Here is a 21,280-nt window from a genome sequence, read left to right on the forward strand (position 1 = left end):
TATTCAAATGCTTTTGAACACAATAGCAAATGTGATAATTGTTGATATGTTTTCCGTAGAAATTACCAGAAAATGCCACAGAAATAGGCCAGTCAATAAAATTGACACTTAAAAGGAAAAACTCAGCTAGAGCAGCAGAGTGCTGGAAGCAGAACCTTAAATTGCAATTGCTCCCAGCTTACAGAGCTGTCACGTTGAATTTGCTAAGGTTTTGTAACCTAGAAAGAGAAAATCCTGAATGCTCACATTGCACCCAACATGTTATTGTGCAATGATGTGGGCGGGGAAACACAGCTGATTTTGTAGGGATACAAGTTTTTGTGTTAAAGAGCCGCACTACCTTAATAAATTACTCGAAAATCTTCTGTATAGACTTCCTCTGACAGATTGTGATAAGATCAATTCCTAACAGCAATATTCAGCAACTCTTTAGGTTGGTATCAGTCAGAATTTCAAGACTACAGAAAAACAACTTCAAACCAGAACTGGAAAATTGCATTTCCTTCTTGCAAGACTTACGGCTGCAAACAAGAAAAAAAGTCATCCACAAAAGTGGAAGAACTTAGCAAGGAACAGGAACAAACCTATTGTGAAACTGAAAATCACTCCTCAGAATCAACGAAGCACATGAGGCTGTGCCTTGTGTAACATCTTAAATGGCTGAAATCCATTAGCTAGATCTCTTTTCTCTGCTGGGCTGTTTATGCCCTCTTCAGGATTTGTAGTGAAATTAATAGACAAGTTCCAGTGAGATTTATTTATACTTTCTCATACAGTTCACAAAATTGTACCTGCAGAGAGATTGTTCCCAGCAAACTCAAATGGATAAACAATGGGAACAGTACCAGACCAGGAAAAAAAATATTGGCTGAACTTAAAATAAGCTTGCTCAGTAAGAAAATATAGTCTAAATGTTTAAAAAATGCTTCACAGCTGCAGTGGGTGAAAAGGCAATTAGAGTACTCAGGAGAGAGGAAAAGCAGAAGGAATGTTTGAGAGGCAAAAAGATAAATAATTACAGGAGCTGACAAAGCACCTTGAGAACATTGTCAGAATTCTGCTATCCTTCTAGATTCATTCGTCCCCAGGCAGAGCAGAAAAGAGTTCAGAAAACAATCCTTTAGGGTTTTTTTTTAATCAGAGTTCATAGCTTCACTGTCCTGAAATAGCTCAGTGCTGGTATCTCAAAATATGCTTGCTCAACATGCCAGAAGGCAATATGCACATGAAAATCTCCCTGACCCAGCACTGGGCCGGCCTCTGTATTTATTTGGGTTGTTGACACTCCTGAAACTTCTTTTGCTGGTGTTTTCAGGTTTTTTGTGGGACTTCTGAATAGCAGCCTCCATGTCCTCAAATGCTGTAGCTTGAAACACAGAAGACTTCACACTTTCACATGTTTTTGGTACTCATTAATATACTAAAATGAGTAAGAACTACATATAAAAAATAAAATAAAAAAACCCCAGATTGGTCAAAAGACTTTTGTTTGTGTAAGGTAAATCTAGGATTGGGCAGGGGGGGTGGAGTGTGTTATCTGTCTGTCTACTGAAATCAGACACATCCAGTTATGTTTCAGAACTTTGCTACACCATGAGCAGTATTCAACTCTTTTCAAAAATCAAAGGTTGAAAGCAGAGTTTTATGGTCATAGTGCTCACTAGAGCTGAGCCCAGGAAGAAAACTGCCACCCCAGAACATTTCCGGATGTACTGCTGCTGCTGTGTGCACGGGTGGTCAGAGGCAGGGCTTGGCTGTTAAAGTTCCTGCAGAGTTAAGTTACTCTGCACAGCACTGGAAGAGTGGAGATGCACTCAGAGCTCGTAGGCATCTCAGCTGAGAGACAACTCCCCAGGTGATCTGGCTCCACGACAGAGAGCTGACAGACCATTTCCAGGAAGTTTAAACAAGACCAGGATGGGCACAAGAGCCAGAGTAAGACTCAAGACATAATTCCTGAAATATTTATAGAGTCTTGATTATGGAGTTGGCTGATGGTGTGAATACACCTGAGCACATGAATCAACTGTAATGCACAGTATGCTGTGTGAGTTGAGGCTTCTAAAAAGATACTTCATGCCCTTTCTAGCAAAAATGTACCATGGTATCAAGTCATACAGGATGAGACACCAGGACACTGTTCATGCATCTATTCTAGCAGAATTACTGTGCACACAATCAGAAAACTCTTCAAATAAAAGCATAAGCATGAACAGATTGAGATTCAGAAGTAAATTTAATCCACTTTTGAACATGTTTTAAGTAGGTCTAAGTTCAAAACATGTTTGTAATGGGTCATGCTGCAGCAGGTTCTTCTCCCTGCCCTTTGCAGTGGAGGAATTCAAACATACCCCAACTAAACTAAAAAGAGTTGTGCTAAAATCTCAAAGAAATTATTTTTACTCTTAGGATACCAAGCCCTGGTTGCATAATGTACAGACTTTTTAATTTTTGCACTTAGTCAGCAATCAGACAGAATGCTTTTTAATCCATCTAGAGATCAAAGATCTCTCCTTACATACACTATTGTGGGAGACAAAACCCTTTAATTAATTCACATGAGGTGCTATTTTAAACCACCATAACCTCACCCAAAGGCTTATTGTTGTACAAAGGCTTTGTGATGCCTTTTTTTTCCCTGCAGAAAGGCTGGATTGAGAGAGGGTGGGAAATAACTTCCCATACAAACCTTGTAGCTTTAGGATCCCAAATTACAATGTCAGCATCAGAGCCCACAGCAATTCTGCCCTTCTTTGGGTAAAGGTTAAAGATTTTTGCTGCATTTGTGCTGGTAACAGCTACAAATCTGTTTTCATCCATTTTTCCACTGTGCTGCAAAAGAGTACACAAAAGCAAACTCATTACTTTTTCAAACAAGGAATGAAGAAATGCTCTCCTAGTTGAAAACCTGTGATGACTGAGATCATATCAGTGTTTTTAAAATGTTGTACTGAAGACTTTAGAAGTAAAAAGTAACTATTTGTCTCAGATGCCCATAATGCAAAGTACTTGCACTAAATACAGTAATTTCATCTTACTTTATCCCACAGCAAGGAGAAAAAAAGACAACTTTAAACAAAATACTCTGTGGATCCAGCCTCAAGTCAACTGTAATCAAATGTTTTTAGCTGGTTGTAAATCTGTAGTCCTGCTCAGCCGTTTTCTCAGGAAATGTAACGTCTCTTGAGGATCTTGGTTTTGGAAAATGGTGACACAGTATTAAGGGGAGCCAGGAAGGTGATAACAGCAAGGCAAGGTACAATGGGTAATATAGGAAAACTGATTTGCAAATTTCTTTAGCAATGACACAGAGTATAAGAGTAATCACTAAATGCTGCAATCAAGTAGTATAAAAAACACATTTGCTGATGTGACATTTTACCAAAATACCAAATAACAATGGATATACATGCATCTTGGGTCTGTCCACTACTGTGTAACTAATTTAATCCAGCTTCTATGACTGTTGTTGGTTTGGAAAGCCATCTACACTGGCAATAATATTGTGCATAGGTCAGTCTAGGAATCATAATGTCATAAAAACATGTTTATGGTGGCCTGTAAGAAGTTATCTGAAATGAAAAGTACAATGAAAATGGTGAACACTGCTCTTCTAAGTAATAGTGTTGTGGGAAGGGAGGAAAGTGTTCAGACAAACTCACACAGCTGTGTAATGTTTTACAAGTGAAAAAAGGGAGGATATTATCAGTTGAAGAACTTTAAAAAAATTATCTTGCCCAGCAGGATGCACTGTTCAAAAGCAGCACTGATAAATGCATTCATGTCTCAGTTTCATACGAACCACTAAATTTCTGTTTACACCATAACAAATCTCCCTAGAGCTGTGCCACAGGTGAGTGTAGGCACACGTGTGTGTGTTTTGTACATACCAACTGGAGCTGAATCCCAAAGATAGATAAACAAGAGGCATCATGAACCACGTTCTTACCAAGAGTGTGCAGTAGGTAATCATACTGTGACAAACGAATATGCTTTACAGTGCCTTATCAACATGACTTCACTACTACTAGAGAACTTAAAAAGAACTAGAGCTTCCAGAACGTAACACTTCTGCATTAGCCATAGCAAACATAACAGTTACTATCCAGCAGATTCCTTGAGAGATTTCCTTACCTCACCCCTCATCAGACATTTTCTGAGAAGCACTAACCATTCTTGTATTGGTACTGAGAATCTGAAGTCAGTGGGGCTTGAAGGTGCTTTCATCTTACCACATGACTGAACCACACATTACAAAAGCATTTCTTAAAGCATAAACTAGAAGCTGATAGGCACACCACTGTGGAAACTCCTCCAGTGGCTAACTTTGAGAGAGATCAAAGAAGAAAAAATACACAACTGATAGAGTTGAAACTCTGGGCACCTCTTTCCTTTTATTTTTATTTCACAAGTTGAAAAAAATGCTTCAAGGAAATATACTTGCAGTACCACTGAAACAATAGCAATCCCTTCCTGCTAAACAATAGAAATGATTCTTTAGTGAAATATTTTAAACATCAAGCATCTTCTCCCATCTTCCAGGAACATAAAGTGAGAGCTAATAAGGAATGTTATAGTTTTCAATTGAATGAGTTATCTGATGATAAACACAGTTGATAAAACTGAAGAGTTAATACCCGCTGAGGGATTATGTTTTGTTGGAGAAATCAATTACTTCTATGTTTGGACATTTTGATATACTTACAACGCCTTTTTCCCATATGACTGACATCCTGTCCTCCACACCATTCACTCCATTAGGGATTTTTGTGAAGTCATCTTTCCCCAGAGCTTTCTGGCATATGTCAAAGGTGCAATTGTCAGTCCCTGTCACAGATAGGTCATCACTACAGAGAAACAAAGTTCATTATGAATCAGAGCATGTACCAGAGAGAACCACAGAGGAAAACCTAATGTAAGACTGATCAAGACATCCAACTTCACAACAAAAACTAACATGCCCTGCCAGCCTGCCTTCATCCCCTTCCTCCAAGCCTGGCTCCACTGTAACAGCCAGTTGCCCTATGAAGCAGTTTCCTGTTCAGAAAACCCTCAGAAGGAAACAAGCACCAACACTGACTCTGGATATGTCAAAGATGTCCCACAAATGGAGGACTGCCCACTTTGCCCAGAGCAACCATCTTGGTTTCATCCTCACTTTGGGCAATTTTAGTCTGTGTCACTCCATATGACCTCTAAAATTACTACAGATCTGCACAACAGTTAGCCAGTGTTCAGGCATACCTTTACATGCTCTTCGGTCAAATTCAACCTTTTGTTTAAGCTCTATTGGTAATGAAATACCAGCAAACCACACATCTTGTTAAGCACAGGTATTTGAAAGATACTTCTTCTCCTACTTTGTTCTGAAGTAGATGTTATGAGGTGGATACCGTATATGTAACTTCAGAAGTTAGCAGGCTTAGGTGTTTTTGCAGTATTTGAATTTCAAGTGAAAAAGGCAGCTGACAACAAACCCCAGTAAATCTAGCTGTGACCTCATATTTTACACATTTCTCACTGACTTACAGCCTTATTGGTCATGCTACAATTTTTGCTGCAGTATGAGCAAGGCAAGGCTTATTGAATAAAATCACATGTGGACAGGAGACCATAAGAGCTCAGAGAAACAAAATATGAAAGCAGATTATTTTTTTTTCGTCTGTGGTTTCACCTTCCATTTCTTCTTTCTCATAATGTAACATTCTGTACTTAGAAAATCTCCAGAGCATCAGCCTGCTATTATGTACTCCTGACAAAATTTGCTGTGCATTTGGTTATCAGCAGTCATTGTTTGTTCATCTGCTTACTTGGCCAGTAAGTTCATGAGGAAACCAGGAGTAGATGGGTCTGGTCTCAGTGGGGGTCCCATCACATATGCTGCAGCATGGGCCCAGTCTTTATTCCAGTAGTTTGTGCCATCAGTGCCAAGACTTGCAGCAATAGGCTCCCCATAAACCACTTTTCCTGAAAAATGTAAAGCAAAGATATCATCAAACAACATAAAAATGCATAACTTGTATTTCCTCAGTTGAGGATATTTTTGGTGGCAATGAATTTAAATTTGAATGAGTTTTTCAAATTAAACACCAACATACAGAAGGACATTATAAACTAAACTATAAAACAGCATCTTTGTTCTGAATATTCTGCTAGTGATTTCCCAATATATTTCCTCCTAAGAACATTGCTTGGGTAAGTTTTTTAATTAAATTGTTGACAGATATACTATAATGGGTTTTACACATTGTTTACTAGGAATGTGATTGAGATTTCAAAAGGAATGTAGTCCTCAGTTGCATTAATTATGTTTAAGATTCATATACTTGTTAGCACTTGTTTAGTGCTCTGAAATTACTGACTACATTACAGTGTAAGTTAATATATACAGCATACAGACTTTTCAAGGTGGCACTTTTAATTGTCAGGCTATAATTATGCCAGGAAGAAGAATATGGCAGGAGACATAAACCAGAAACTACAGAAAGATTTCCCAAATCAAGGGTGATAAATAACTTCATTTGAAAAGTAATCTCCCAAATTTTAATCTTTTATCCTTTACTGCACATTATCCTATTTTTCTCAGAAGAGGACACCAACCCAGACTAGCTGTTAGCCTTTGGACAAAGCTAGCATATTTTACCTATTTTTTTCTCCTGGGAAACATGAGTTTGAAACTCATCAGAACAAGATGTTTCACTCCCTGAGAGAGTGGTCCATACACTTTGCAGTTCTGTAGCTGACAGGTGGTGATGCCTCCAACTGCAATGGTCACTAAAGCACCAGAATGAGCTGGGACCTTCCACACCCACTCAGAGGCCGGTGGGTGCTGGTTAAAGGCAGCCTTGGCTGGGTCCCAGCAAGAGCCTTCTCCTTCCCCTGATCCCTACAGACAATGGGGATTTTGCTTGGGAGGCCAGATTTCACTCCAGGCACAGTTTTTATTAGAGCTACCACTGCATTGCTCCAGCAAGGCCACAGCTGGTGATTGCTAGTTGATACAAGGCTGTGACCTTTGTCTGACTTTCTGTGTGTATGCCCCACAGTCATGGTACTGTTGGGAAACAAAAAGCAAAGCTTTGCAGATTTCTCTCTGTACATTAGACTGCTCCTTCTGTGAGCTACTGGACTTTAACTCCTGCGCTGGCATACATAGCTACTGAGGAACTCATTTATTTTCAAAATATGTTTCTCATTGCACAAGTGCCATTCCTGAAATCTTTGGTGCTAGATTTGCAAAAAAGCCTCAAACAATTTTATTTCTACATGATGCCAAGGTCTGCTTTGGTGTTACTGTATTGTACATTTATTCCAAGTACTACCTAGTACAACTTTGTCCACAGCCTAAAGGCTCCCTGTTAGCACTACTGATTTCCTACAACCACCTCAGCATGCTCTGACATGATGAATGTGCTTGTCTCATATTGATGCTTTGGGTTGGAGCATTTTAAGTTCTCAGTTCCATTTATCAACATATGTTATAGATTAATACTTGAGCTCAGTGGGACACCACCATTTTTTAGACTTGAAAACATGATTTTGGCAGTTATTTACTGGGTTGTTTTTTTTTTTTTTCATCTTATTTTCAGAACTCAAAATCACTGACTGTGAGGCCATGCATGGAAGTGATATGACCACTCACTGATGAGGAGACTTGAGCAGATTAGTGTTTTCTTAATTCAGAGCTGAATGATGAAACCTAAGAAGAGACATGGATAAAACCAGGAGAATTGATGAAATTAGGTTGCAACCTAGTTCCCCTTAGTTCAGGGTCTTTCCTGACTCTTGCAGGAACTCTTAGCATTCCCTGGCCAGCTCCAACACTGTTTTTGGGGGTAGGCTGCCACCAATCTAGATGTATATAGAGAAAGTTTGGTATGTATAACCAATCTTTCATATTTACCAATTAGTCTTTTGACAGATTTTTCATGATCAAAGCCACCAGGAAGGGGAGGGAGAGGGAAGTGTGGTTTGTGTCCCCTCCTACTGCATTTAAACATGCTAAAGAAGCTTTCATCCAAAGTAAACTTGAGCTATGAATCATTAGGACATAGTTACAAATTATTAAAGTGAAATTGCAGGAAAATAATACATTTTTGCTTATTCAGTACTTCAGGGAATAATAAGAAAATAATTTTCTCACCATAGTTTCACAACATGAAAATGACAAGAAGTTTCCAAGCTCCCAGTTGTATATGCTGAACTGAGTCTAACTCATGTACCACGGCTGATGACAGAATTTCTGCAGAGTTTGAGCTGACCAGTTCTCTTTGTTCCCATGAGTGGGAAGGAGTAGAAGTTATTCCCTCAAGCGATTTTTGAGTCTGAACACTTCAGTTTCAACAGACTACCTCTGGACAGTTCTGCTGAATGTGCAATTTCTTGCATTTCATTTGGGCCATGACTAGCCAGACTGAAGGATACAATAATATCAAGATTCTGCTTTAAACCTAGTAAAAAGGAAATTCTGCATTAAGATTCTTCTAGCTATATTGGCTTCTGCCTATAGGCATAGAAATGAAGTAATGCAGTAATAAATCATGTCTTTGAAATTGTTATGTTTTCTAGCATTCAATAAAATGAAGGAACCACCGAGTGTTCTGCTGTTTGGTCTTCCTGACACATCTGAGCAGCTGGTAAATAGCTGTGTATTTGGTGTCTGTTTTATCAGATGCCCAAACTGGCTGGCCAGAGCTATTTTTAATAGATTACTTTATCAAAAAGAAGAGCATTCAATTGCAATTTCTTTTTCCATGTACCAGAACTCAAAAAGAGTTGCAATACTGATACATGTTTACTGATACTGTGTATCAGTAAACTAACATTTACAGATTTGAAAAACGGATCTGTATGTTCTTATTCTAGTAGAAGTTTTAGAAGAACTTAAGATAAGGTCATGTGGGGCAAAGATACAACTTATGCTCTGAAAGGAGCAGAACTTCAAGGCAGGGTTTATTTATCCCTGCTATCAGGGATAGCATTGCATCCATTAGGGTATATACAGTCTGGACCTGAGCCGTCCTCCATGAGACAACTAGAAAGTTGATATTTTTAGTTGCATCCCTCTGCTCAGAATCAGCTTGAGAGTTTTTTATTCCCTCAGCAATGGACATTGCTAAGAAGAGACATAGCCAGTGACTGTTGGTAGGAACCAATCTTGTAAGCCTAAGTGAGCTTCTTAGAATCTGGTCAAGGACATATTTTTGCATGCACTTTTTTAAAAAAAGGAGAAACTTGTTCTAAAAATTACTTTTTTAGTAAGATGGGGCTCTCCAGGTGTTGACTAGAAAGTCCCATTTTCCTGGCAGTAGCAGCACATTAAATGATGAAAGGGACAGGATCTTTAACCATCACACTGGATGATCTTTAAGGTCCGGTCCAAGCCATTCTATGATTCTATGGTCTCCAGCTTTAGCTGAGATTTAGCTTAGATTGAAAGCATTGTTAAGGGGGAAGCAGTGTAAATCACACCTAAATCACATTTTATTAGCCTTGCTCTCTCCACAAGCATTTCTGGTGGCAGGAATGGGTGTCAAGGCCACATTAATTTTCCCCAATAAGTTCACATCAGATAATCCTAATAAGGAGGAGGTTCTGCACTGCCTCATGCCAGAGCTGTATAGCCTTTTATTCTCACTGGAGGGAAGATTTTACGCAATAGCAGGAAGAGAATCCCTTTTGTCTTCCCACCTATGGGAATGAGAGTGTCATGCACTCTCAGACTGACCTTCTGTAAAAGAATACAGTTCCTCTACCTACTCTGTCAAGATTCAAGGCCGTGTTTGCACAGGGATGAAGAAACAGCCCACTGAGACAAGCAAGGACAGTTCTACAGAGAAGTGCTCTCTTTGACCCTCTCAGTGGAGGACTGGTGAACCATTGCTTCTGGCAAACAGACTGGTAGGACCCCTCAGAAAGAACAGAATGGGGGCATGAGTTAGCCTGTTCCTCTCCAGCAATGGTCACAATGTGGGGTTTCAGATTCCCTGTTGAATATTTGGTGTATATTACAGATGTACTTGAAAAACATGCTGCTATAATCTGGAGGTTTCCTTCCTTGAGTGGTGTTGCTTGAGCAGACATAGATGGTGAATTCTGGCATGGAAGAGAGAAGGAAAGACTTTTGCTCACCTCTTTCTCTTAAAGTTTGCTTAATCTAGAATAAGAACTGCTGTTTGTTTACAGTATGTATGACTGATTTTGACCTTCAAGGTCTGAGCCATAGCTCACTGAAGACAACAGAATTATGCCTACTGTCTTGACCAAGCTCTATCAGGTCTTCAGCTTCTAATATTAGCTCTCATCTTATACAGCTTAATGAGGGACAAGGAAGAACTGGGCTCTGACTTAAATTTTTCACTAGGAAAATCACTATCCCATAGAATTTGAGAAGCAATGCTTCAATTCTGGTATCACACTGTCAACCAGAAAATAGATTTCAGTCACTGAAGATCCCTTTTTCCTCCTCTGAGGTCAGTGATGAAATTGGAATGCATATCAATCTTCCTCGGACATGAGCAGGGATGAATATGCACACAAACTTTTTATTTCAAGCTAAGTGCTTAAAAAGAACATGAAAAATGACACAACTGTGAATAGCAGGAAGCCAGCATCAAGACATGGAGAAATAATCTTGAAAAGATGAATAAAGAGCAAATATTTCAAATGTTTGAGAGGCTTCCAGTATTTAAGAGTTTACATAACTTTCACATTAGAGTGCTTTTTAACCTGTCAAAATTGAATGTCTTTCACGAAAATACTGCAGTTTTATTTATGTCACTCATACAATACTTTGAGAATATATTTTTATGTCTGGAACTCCGTGCTTTTTATTACCACTCTTTACTGAAAAAAGGAAAATAACTTCTACTGAAAACAACAATAGTGAATTTTCAATTACCAAAATTTATACGGATCAATCTCATGAAAAACTACAATTCTTGTAATGACCTTTGTCATACTCAGGTTATTTTTTGAAATTTCTTGATCAATCTTAGATTTCTTTTTTCCTAAACAGTATACTTCTATTCAGAGTAATATGAATTATGAAGATTTGTTATATGTTGCTCTGCACAAAGGGAAGCATTGGTGAATCTGCATCAGCTCAGGAAGCTATAAAATACAATTTGCACCACAATGTGCATCAATTGTCCCAATTTTTTCTTAGTACATAATGGAAAAGCATACATCTCTCCTCAGTAATCAAACTGGCACTGCAGACTATTCTTATGCCACACACCTAATCAATGTTTTACAGTATTTACTGTCAGCATAAAATTCTTTACTTGAACAGTGTATTATAAAACACTGTCTTAGCACTTTTATGTTCACAGCCAGTTTTTCATCTTTAATCCGAGTATTTCAAATCTTGTCATAGCTTCCTGTAGTTAATGTTCACACAACGCCTGTGAATGTACGAGCAACTGATGGATATAATCCACACTCCTGGCAGCACTGGCATCTAGTGGAGGAATCCAATATAGCACAGCACAAAAAGATGTGCCAATAAAATAAATTCTGGTAAATTCTTTTACAAACTTCTATGCCCCCTGTGTAGGCATTACCTAAAGACAAGAAATAGGGAAACTGAGATCTGTATGAAATTCATACCAAGTCAGGTGAAAACAAGCTGTAATGCAAAATTTGTAAAAACATAGTAAAAGAGGTGTAAAAAAGATAATGGGGACAGATAATTTTAGGTCCTCCAAATTTTATGCTCCTGTCCTGCTCCTTCCACCTCAATAATGTCTCCTCACACTGCTGTTGTTCCATGTACTGCTCTGGATGAACTTACAGATAAGGAGATAAAACATCCTGAATACCTATGGCATTCAGGCTGCTTCTAGTCTGCCTAACAGATGGTCAGGAAAGTCAGGCCCCCTTGGATGACCAGAATTATTTGTGAACACTGCAGTGCAAACCTGCACTGGTGGAAATCAAGGCTTTCACACACTGTCATCTTCACGGTGATTTTTAAGTGCCCAGTGAATAAGAGTCATGGTACATCATGGCACCATCCGTAAAAATATGGTGTGGTCTCTGTTACAGAGTTTCTCATGAAGGTATCTGGTAAAGTCTTGCAGACAAACTCAGGAGAAGAGTAGAGTATTTATTGTCTTGAACTGGTCACATAATTTTTAATGCAATAATGCTGTCCTGGCCATCACTTTGACAATGGAGGTACAGTATAAAGAGAAAAAATTTTGCTCTGGGGAGGAGGGACAATCTCAATTCTGGTTGCTGTTCTTTCATACTGCTCCCATTGTGTCCAACAACACACACACCCCCCTGACACACTCCCACCACTTAGACATCCTACACCAAGAAAATCACCCATGATCTGAGGCCTATGACACTCATAAAAAGTAAAATATGAATGCTGTGTTTGGTTTTCCGTGACCCTTCCCCCAATGCCATTGTCCAAGCATAAAAGAATTAAGACTTACCTTCTCTTCGTGCATTACTGATCACCTTTGCTGAAGATTTACTCATTACATGGACTACATAAAGGGGGCAGTTTACAACATTTGCTATGGTAATTGCTCTTTGTGTAGCTTCAGCCTCCACTTCTTCAGGACGACACAGTTCATGACCCTCAGGGCCAGTTATTCCCATTGCTAGCATCTTCTTTGCACCCTGGAGACCAGATAAAAGCACGTAAGAGCCAGTTAAAGTGTATCTATGGTGTCATAGGCATGCTGCCAGTCAAATGGATTCTGAACCAGCCATTGCAGCCAGTTCAAGGGAAAAAAACTAGGCAGTTACAATTTTTTTCCAAAATAAGTTACTGTAGTTTTATCTGAAATCTAATATATCTCTCAATAAACTCAGGTCTCAGAATACCTAAGTAAATTCAGAGAACACACTTCACTGGCTTTCAGGATTAAATCACTGCTCTTGAAAACCCTACCCCTCTCTCAATAGGTACACTGAAATATCATGGCCAATGGTGCCCAATGACACTACTAACCCTCATTGGAAAGAAAAAAAGGGAAAATCATTACTAAGCACAAAGATGCATATCCAGAGCCTCTGAAAACTCCAAGGTTTTAAGAGGCAAAAGGTTTTGTCCCTACTCTCTTCCAGGAATTTAAGATTTGCTGATTTGAGATTATTTAGCAATTAATTAATTTCCATAATGGGACCTGGGGCAGAGTCAAAGCACTATTGACCGGAATAGTTGAAGAAACTATTCTATTACAGCCACTTGAGTTATCACTGGTGTCGAGTATAACCAGTGCAGTTATACCCTCAGGGCCTCAGAAGTCTCAGTGCCTCCACACAGCACTGAAGTGGCAGTGGCAAGTATGAAGCAAAGCTAATTATGCACAGAGGGAGGTTGAGACTTCTGTGCCCTGTCAGTGAAGCTTTCTCCATACTTCTGAATTTGCTTCTGTTGCATGAGCTGACAATATCTGGAGAGACCTAGGGATAGGACCATCTATGTTCCTGACTTTGATGGACAAAATGTCAAATGTGCACCTGTGCAATTAGTTCCCCATTCTCCGCATGGACTTGAGCAACTGCCCCGAGTTCTTTACAGCAGGAAAAGGCTTCGTACAGTTCCTCATCATTGACCATGTATATATCTTTATAGGCCATAAACATCTTGAAGGAGTTGACACCTTTGTTTTGAACAAGAGTTTTCATTTCTTCCTTCACCTGAAAAATACAGCAATTATATTTTATATGTTAATTTTGTATAAAGAAATTGTAAGCATGGAGGGTGAGCCTTTACTCACCCATCAAATGTATGTTCAGTACAAATAGCCCAAGTCACATATTTAAAGACTGGCTTAGGCTATTCTTCTTATATTAAATTTATTCTGAAAACACATAAAAGAGTAGTACTGCAGATCAAATATTGGAAGCACAAGCTAATTGTGGGAGAGAATGCTTTTTACAAAAGGTAACAAGAAAGAATTTTATTTCAAATAAACCTCCTGATATTGAAAACACCCATTCTAATCTTACTGTCAATGTGTCCAACTCACATAACATGGACATCTGTGCTAAACTGACTTTCAAAATTGGATTGCAATGGGCTGCAGCTTCTAGCAAACACAGTGACATAAAAGATTTCATCTTTTAGAGCTTTGTCCTGACTCTAAACAACACACACAGCCTTTTGAAACATTTTGTTGACCAACAAAACAGCTCCAAAATGGTAAGTACAGGCTTGCTAGGTTTTTGATGTGGTATTTTTGTTATTTGTTTGTTGGTTGGTTTGTATTCACTTCTTGGTAGGATTCCCTGTTTCTGCTAGAGCCTATAAAGCCCAGCAAAACATTACATCACAAAGAAAGAAAGACACATATTTTCATCTCCAGGCTTCTTGCATGACATATATTACACGACATTGGCTCTCCCTTCCCAGTAAAATGATGGTTACAGTAATTGACATGTGTCTGTAATGCTATTACAATTTCCATGGGATTAATTGCTTTCAAAAAGTAAAATATTACTTTTCATCTTCTCTCTAATAATTTGGTTTAATCTGCCCAAGAAGGGTAAGATATACAAAAAACTCAAGAAAATTACTTTTAGTTATCCAGAAGAAGGATGGGAGCATATCTTGAGTGGGAATTATCAAATAAATACCTGACAAAAGGCCCTGCTCAAATATAGAGGCATGTCATTTATCCTCTTCACTATTTACTACAACTAACAGAAGGCATTGTAAAGAATGTATGCTTTTAATTAATACTTCAAATCCTGATGAGATGAGAGCTGATCAGATGGGCATAAAATATCAGTCTTCTTCATCCAGGCCTTTTACCGCTACAAAATGCCCAAGCTTTCTATTTCTATTAATCTTGGCCTTTAAAAACAGTTACATTCTTTGTAACAGTTACATTTCATTGATTTACATTCCCAGTTTTATTGGATTTGTCAGTACAATTCCACTATTGTCTGAGGCTGTTTCAAATGCACATTACTTATATTTCATTGAAGAATTTACTTCATGTCTTTGCCTTAAGTTAGAAGTTGTGGTTAGCCTATTTTAGCACTTAGTACACAGAATACCAAAAATGTGTTGTTTGCAGAGTGAAAGCTTTGGTGCATATATTTTAGAATTTAAAATTAGAGTAAGTACTCATATATAAAATAAGAATTTAGTTAATATATCTGTGTACTGATGCACAGTTCTCTGAGAATCCAAACTCATCTTGTAAAACATGAGTTTTACAGAAAAATCTTGTAAAACATTCTGACAGATATCAAGCACCTGAAAAATTAATTTATCAGTAAAGCTTTCAGGCTATCAGCAAACATTCACTCAGCAAAGGGGATTCTCCCATATGTAAATTTAAAAAAGGCTTTTTAGATTATTTCACCTTCAGTGCACTATTGGCTACAGTCCTGCTTTACTTTTTAGGGGGTATTACTGCAGTCACCCAGGAAAAGTTTTCCTCTACAAATGAAGTCAAGTACGATATTTTTCAACTATACCCTTAAAAAAAAACAAACCAAACAACCAACCAAAACCACCACAACTCATCAAAAGCATAAAACTTCATGTTCAAGCAACAAAAGACAAAATTATTGTAAAAAATTATTGTAAAATCCTCTTTCCTCCTCTGAACTGCCTTGTCTTGATTTTACACAATCCCTACCTTTAACTTTGTAAAGTATTATCCAGAGATACAGGCTATCTCCAGATTTTTTTCAAATACATTACTCTCAGAAGGGTGTGGGCTATTTCAAATGTTGTTTTTAATCACAAAAACACTAACCAGCAAGTTATATTTAGCATGTGAAGACTCATTCAAAGCAGGTGTGGTACAAATTTATGGAATTTAAATCAACTTGTGTGTCTACCTTGTTGCTCCACCATGTAACTGCCACATGCAATGAATAGTCACAGCAGACTTTAGGGTCTGCCCAGCTTTTCCATGTATCAAAAGCTTCAGTAAGAGAACAACCTTTCTGAGGGATGGCAAAGTCAATGATCATAGTGGTTCCTCCTGCTATAGCTGCCTGAAAAGAAGAAAATTCATATTTAGCAATGAGAAAGAATGCAAATTTCCTTCTACCCTCTCCAACTCCGTTACATCAATGAATCTGGATACACTGAAAAACCAAAAGCCACTGAGGAGTTCCCCTGAGTAAAGACCAGACTTGAAAAATGATTAAGGAGATTAATTTCATTTGCTTTGAGAAAAATGTTCTCCAAAGTGTGTTCGGGAGAAGCCAAGTGACGTTCACACACTGAAGGAGAAGCTTATTTTCATGTACAAAAACTTATCAAAAATTTGGAGATGTGTCGGTAGTGTTTTTGCATCAGTGAGTTTCCTCAAGTGTGTGGAATCACTGAGGCAAGAAGAGTACTAGAAGAGCATTGTCAACTTGAGACATGCTTCCTCAGAGTCTGTGTAGTAGAAAAAATAAGCCTGAGTGACAGGCAAATATTAAGTATGTGACACACAACAACAACAAAAGCAAACCCATTGAGTTTGAAAATACAATATAAAAATCCCCCAACTCTTGTCTAACACCAAAATATTTTAAAAGTGTTTAAAAGTGTATTTTTATTAGTAACAGGATGTAATTTAGTAAAACTGTATAGAGGGTTTTAAATAGAATGAGGAATTTACATCCTCTACATAAATATTGTCAAGCAAATAAATAAACTACAACCTTATTTAATAGCTGAATGGTGATCAAAAATTGCTTTTAAACCAATAATTTCCACTTTCTTTTATGGACAACTGAATTATTACTTTTTTTGCCTTTGGAGGGGAAAAAATGTGAGATTACTTAGATGCGAGATCCTTGACTATTTATTGATCAATAAAAGAAATGGATCCAATACAGAAATTCCTTTGTTGAAATTGTTGCGTTCTTCCAGATTAGCAAAATTAATCCCCTCTATTGCTCTGAACATTGTCCCTTTGCAAAACAGTAACAACCAATTCAGATCAAAATATGCACAATGCAAATTCATAGGATCAGAGAATCACAGAATTCATTAGCTAGGCTGGAAAAGACTTTTAAGATAAGTCTAAGCTATGACCTAGCACCACCTTATCAGTTAAACCATGGCACTAAGTGACACATCCAGTCTTTTTTTAAACACCTCCACGGACGGTGACTCCATCACCTCCCTAAGTAGCCCATTCCAATGCCCAACCACAATCAGTCTTTCTGTGAAGAATTTTTTCCTAATGTGCAGCCTAAACTTCTCCTGGTGCAGATTAAGTCTGTGTCCTCTTGTCCTGTCACTCATTTCTTGGGAGACCAAGCCCAACTTGGCTGTACCCTCCTTTCAGGGAGTTGTAGAGAGAGATGAGCTTTCCCCTGCGCCTCCTCCAGGCTCAACAGCCCCAGCTCCCTCAGCTGCTCTTCACAGGGCTTGTGTTCCAGGCCCTTTAACAACCTTGTTGCCCTTCTCTGGATGCATTTGAGCACCTCAATGTCCTTCCTGAATTGAGGGCCCCAGAACTGGACACAGCAGCCGAGGTGTGGCCTCACCAGTGCCCAGTACAGGGCAACAATCCCTGCCCTGCTCCTGCTGCCCACACTATTGCTGATGCAGGCCAGGATGCCACTGGCATTCTTGACCACTTGGACACTGGCTCATGTTCAGTCTGTTGTCAACCAGCAGCCCAAGATCCTCTTCTGCCTGGGCCCTGTCCAGCCACTCTGTAACACTGCAGGGGGTTGTTGTGGCCAAAGTGCAGGACGCGGCACTTGGAGTTTTTAAACCTTATATTTTTGCACACAGCCCATCTATCCAGCCTGTCCAGGTCCCTTATGCTGTATTGCTCTTCCTTTTTCTACAACAATTAGTCTCCTTCTTTCTTTCTTCTGTTCACTTAGAAATCCGAAGGATAATTGTAAGTATGTCAGTATATTTTGCAAGAAGAGAAGTTTGGAGAGTGACACAAGTATTCATAAATCTCTAATGAATTGAGCAAAACATTTTCTCCAGGAAAAGTTGTTCAAATTGTCAAATATTTTTAAACCAGACTGATTGACTTATTTGCTAAACAGGATTTAAATAAAATTTATAGACTTCAAGAAAAAAAAGTCATGGGTTCCACAACTACACTGGAAGTCTCTTTTTATTCCCTACACCATTTTCCTCCCCCTACCTGTAAAGAGAGGTGCCTTTACTTATTCAACTGAATGGGTAAATCTTAGCTAATCATTGTAGAATATTTTGCAATAGTTGGAATACAACTCTGTTGCCCTTAATTTCTTGCCAAAATATTTGTCAGATAAGGACCCTCAGTGAACAGGTCTGAACACTTCCCACACTTTGACCTGGGTTAAGAATATCCACAATATCTAACTTATTGACTTATCTAACTAATTATGACTTATTGACATCTAATTGCTAAGCTGGATCTAGAATCTTCTTGTAGGCACTGAAGTGACTATCTGGATATCCTGTTTTGTGTATGTAGCCTCTGTTTTGCAGCTTCCCTCTCCTACAAGTACCTCAGAGTTATTCAGAAAACCTTAAAAACTATTTTCTGCTTTTTAGTAAACCCCAGTTCTCCTGTGAGAGGAACTGGGTATAACAGTCTCTGTGAAGGTGATGGCTAGCAGACAAGCCAAGTACAGAAATGTGATTTTTTCTATCAACAGAAGATTTCAGTCTACATAACAAAGCTCTTAGAAAAGTGCCTTGAACATTTTAGTTATGGAAACTGTATGTATTGCATACTGGCAATATGAGTAATTGATACACTGTTCAAATGTATTCATGAGAATATAAAAAGATCAGTGAAAAAGCTGAAAAAGTGTAAAACTGGGAGAAATTAGGTACTTTTATAAAGCATATTTGAAGTGGACTTTGATTGAGGGACACAGTAAGCAGCAAAGTGAATGACAGAAGAAAAGTCTGCATTCCCTCATGCCAACAGAGGAGAAAGATCAGATTACCACAGAAGTGCTCAAACAGCACTGGAGAATTAAACTGTTGCTTCAGTTAACCTTTGCTCAGGAAAGTATGAAGCTTGATGCATGTACCAAAGCAGATTGTAGTCTGCCTGCTGACAGCCACCAGGGTAAATGATGCCCTATTTCACCCCTGCAATCACAGTAGTTTCTGAAGGAGCCCAAATAACATACTGGTTGAGGGGGGTCCTCTGACTACCCCAACTGTTTTATGACAGTGACCCAATCAAAAGGATAGAAACAACTGGCCACGTGTGATTCACACTCTATTCTCACTTTTAGAAGTAATGCTGGATGACCAGCAGACATCCCTCTCTGAGAAAGCCCAGATGCACACACAGATGTGCACAAGTGCACCCACCTTGGTTCCAGTATAGAAGTCATCTTTTGACCTGCTACCCATAAAAGGGAACTCCATGTGTGTGTGAGTATCAATGCCCCCAGGGATCACCAGCTTGTTGGTCGCATCCAGCACAGCAAGTCCAGTCGAGGGCTGCAGGTTCAGGTTTGGTCCAATCTGCTGCACCACTCCATCTTCCACGTACACATCAGCCACCACAGAGAGGTCATCATTCACAACTTTCCCCCCTTTGATCAAAAGCCTCTGCCGAGCCTGGGTTTGGGGTGGCATGCCAGCAGGTGAGAGTGAGGCCTCAGCTCAGAAAGTTGCTCTTGCCTCAGAGTACTTCACTGCCCCCTCCTCCCAGAGCAGCAGTTCTCTCCCTATGGCCCTAAACACACACCACGCCATGCTCTTTAAACAGACCCTGGAGGAACTGCCCCCTCTGCCCCCGGCAGCTCCACCTCCCACTCCCGGGCAGCGCGGTGACCCGAAGGGAGCGGAGCCTGCGGCTGGGCGCTCTCTGCTCCGGGCTCCTGCACAAGGGCGCCATGCCCTCAGGGCTCCGGGCTGTTCTCATCGCACTCGCAACCCCTGTGCGCCGGGGGTCTGCAGCTTGCTCAGCTGCTTTGAAAATGTGGCTATTTTATCACCTTGTGACGTCCAAGAGCAAGCTAAGTTCTTTGCAGCCACATTTAAGGAAACCAAGGGTGACCTGAGGTCTCCACAGAAGCCAGAGAGCCCGGGGGTGACCTGAGCTTCCTGCAGCCATGTCTGGGAGCCTGTGGGGCCAGCCCAGTGCAGAGGGGAAGGCAGAGTGCAGTGCTCTGTGATCCAGGTGTTGCACCCGTCTCAGGTGGCGTCCACACTGCTCCCGGGCTGTTTCTCAAAGGATTTGGGACACATCACCCTCAGGATCCAAACACAGCTCCTCCCTACCCCTTCAATGACACTACACGGACGGCGCTCCGCCCTGAGGGGCAAGCCGGGCCGCGTGTGCCAACATCCATGTGAAAATCACATTTCAGTGTCTGATGCCCCGCTCCCTCTGCCCCGGGGCCCCGCTCCGCCGCCCGGCAGGCCCGGCCCGGGCTCGCCATTCCCCGCCGGGCCGTGCTGGCCCCTCCGACCTCCCTGCCCCGGGGGGCTCTTCCCCAGCGCAAGGGGAAAGTCAGGACCTTCTGCCGTGGGTTTCACACAAGGCTGATGTGACCTTGGCAAGATCTGGCTTGTTTGTGTTTCAGAATATAGACCTGGAAAAAAGAGGTGGGAAAGTAAAATGAAGACAACTGGAAAATGAGCTAAAAGTTCAGAGCTGAAGAGGAAAGACCTGCTCTGTACCATCTCAGAGGCACTAGTTTCTATGGCTTCTTCTCACTTCTTTCCTCCCATAACCCTGGATTTACATACTCAGCAGTGACATGACACTGCTCAAGTGTGTCCCTAAATCTGCTGAGCACTTGCATCTTCATCCCCTCACCTCTTCCAGTTCAGTGGTGATGATTAAGTAAGATAGAATACTGCCTCTGAGGGCTGAAAGGGTGCACACATAGGGTAAAAAAAAAAAAAAAAAAAAAAGCCATTCAGACACAAGATTTGGAAAAATTCACCTTCTCATCAGCTTCTCTCTTCTGTCACCTTTGTTCCTTCCCTCATAATGGGTAGGAGAGCATTACCATACATATGCCTTTCTATCTCCTCATCACAAAGTATCTTGTCTTACACCTCACATTTGTGCAACAGGATAGAGACCCACTGGGATTCATAACTGGACACAGCAACAGAATGGATCAAAGCTCGTTTGGAAAAGTAGTTTCACTTTGTATAAATTAAGTGACCTTTGTTAAGTGATGAGAGGGGGTAGCAAAGTCAGAGGTTCATTTGATCATGTGCAGTCATGTGGAGTATAGCAGTCAAGTTCCTATACCCACCTCAATGACTATTTAATTATTTGATGTAGAACAACATCAACATATTTTGCAGTATTTATTGGCAGAGAGACTTCATCCTGAAGTTTCAGTACCGCTCCAG

The 21,280-nt window shown here is 39.9% G+C and overlaps 1 protein-coding gene across 1 annotated transcript in view; it reads right to left on the bottom strand.

The window, feature by feature from the left end:
- DPYS (dihydropyrimidinase) overlaps positions 1-19,649 on the bottom strand; it is a 30,311-nt gene extending 10,662 nt beyond the window's left edge. Inside the window, exons 1-7 of the mRNA XM_066334717.1 lie at positions 19,271-19,649; positions 15,823-15,981; positions 13,483-13,662; positions 12,447-12,636; positions 5,811-5,967; positions 4,706-4,847; positions 2,690-2,832 (exon numbers count right to left, since the gene is read on the bottom strand). Coding sequence (XP_066190814.1) covers positions 2,690-2,832; positions 4,706-4,847; positions 5,811-5,967; positions 12,447-12,636; positions 13,483-13,662; positions 15,823-15,981; positions 19,271-19,540 — 1,241 coding nt within the window. The 5' untranslated portion in view covers positions 19,541-19,649. The remainder of the gene's footprint in view (positions 1-2,689; positions 2,833-4,705; positions 4,848-5,810; positions 5,968-12,446; positions 12,637-13,482; positions 13,663-15,822; positions 15,982-19,270) is intronic.
- Positions 19,650-21,280: the final 1,631 nt, after the last annotated feature.

The sequence above is a fragment of the Sylvia atricapilla genome, chromosome 1, assembly GCF_009819655.1.
Source record: "Sylvia atricapilla isolate bSylAtr1 chromosome 1, bSylAtr1.pri, whole genome shotgun sequence".
NCBI lineage: Eukaryota > Metazoa > Chordata > Aves > Passeriformes > Sylviidae > Sylvia > Sylvia atricapilla.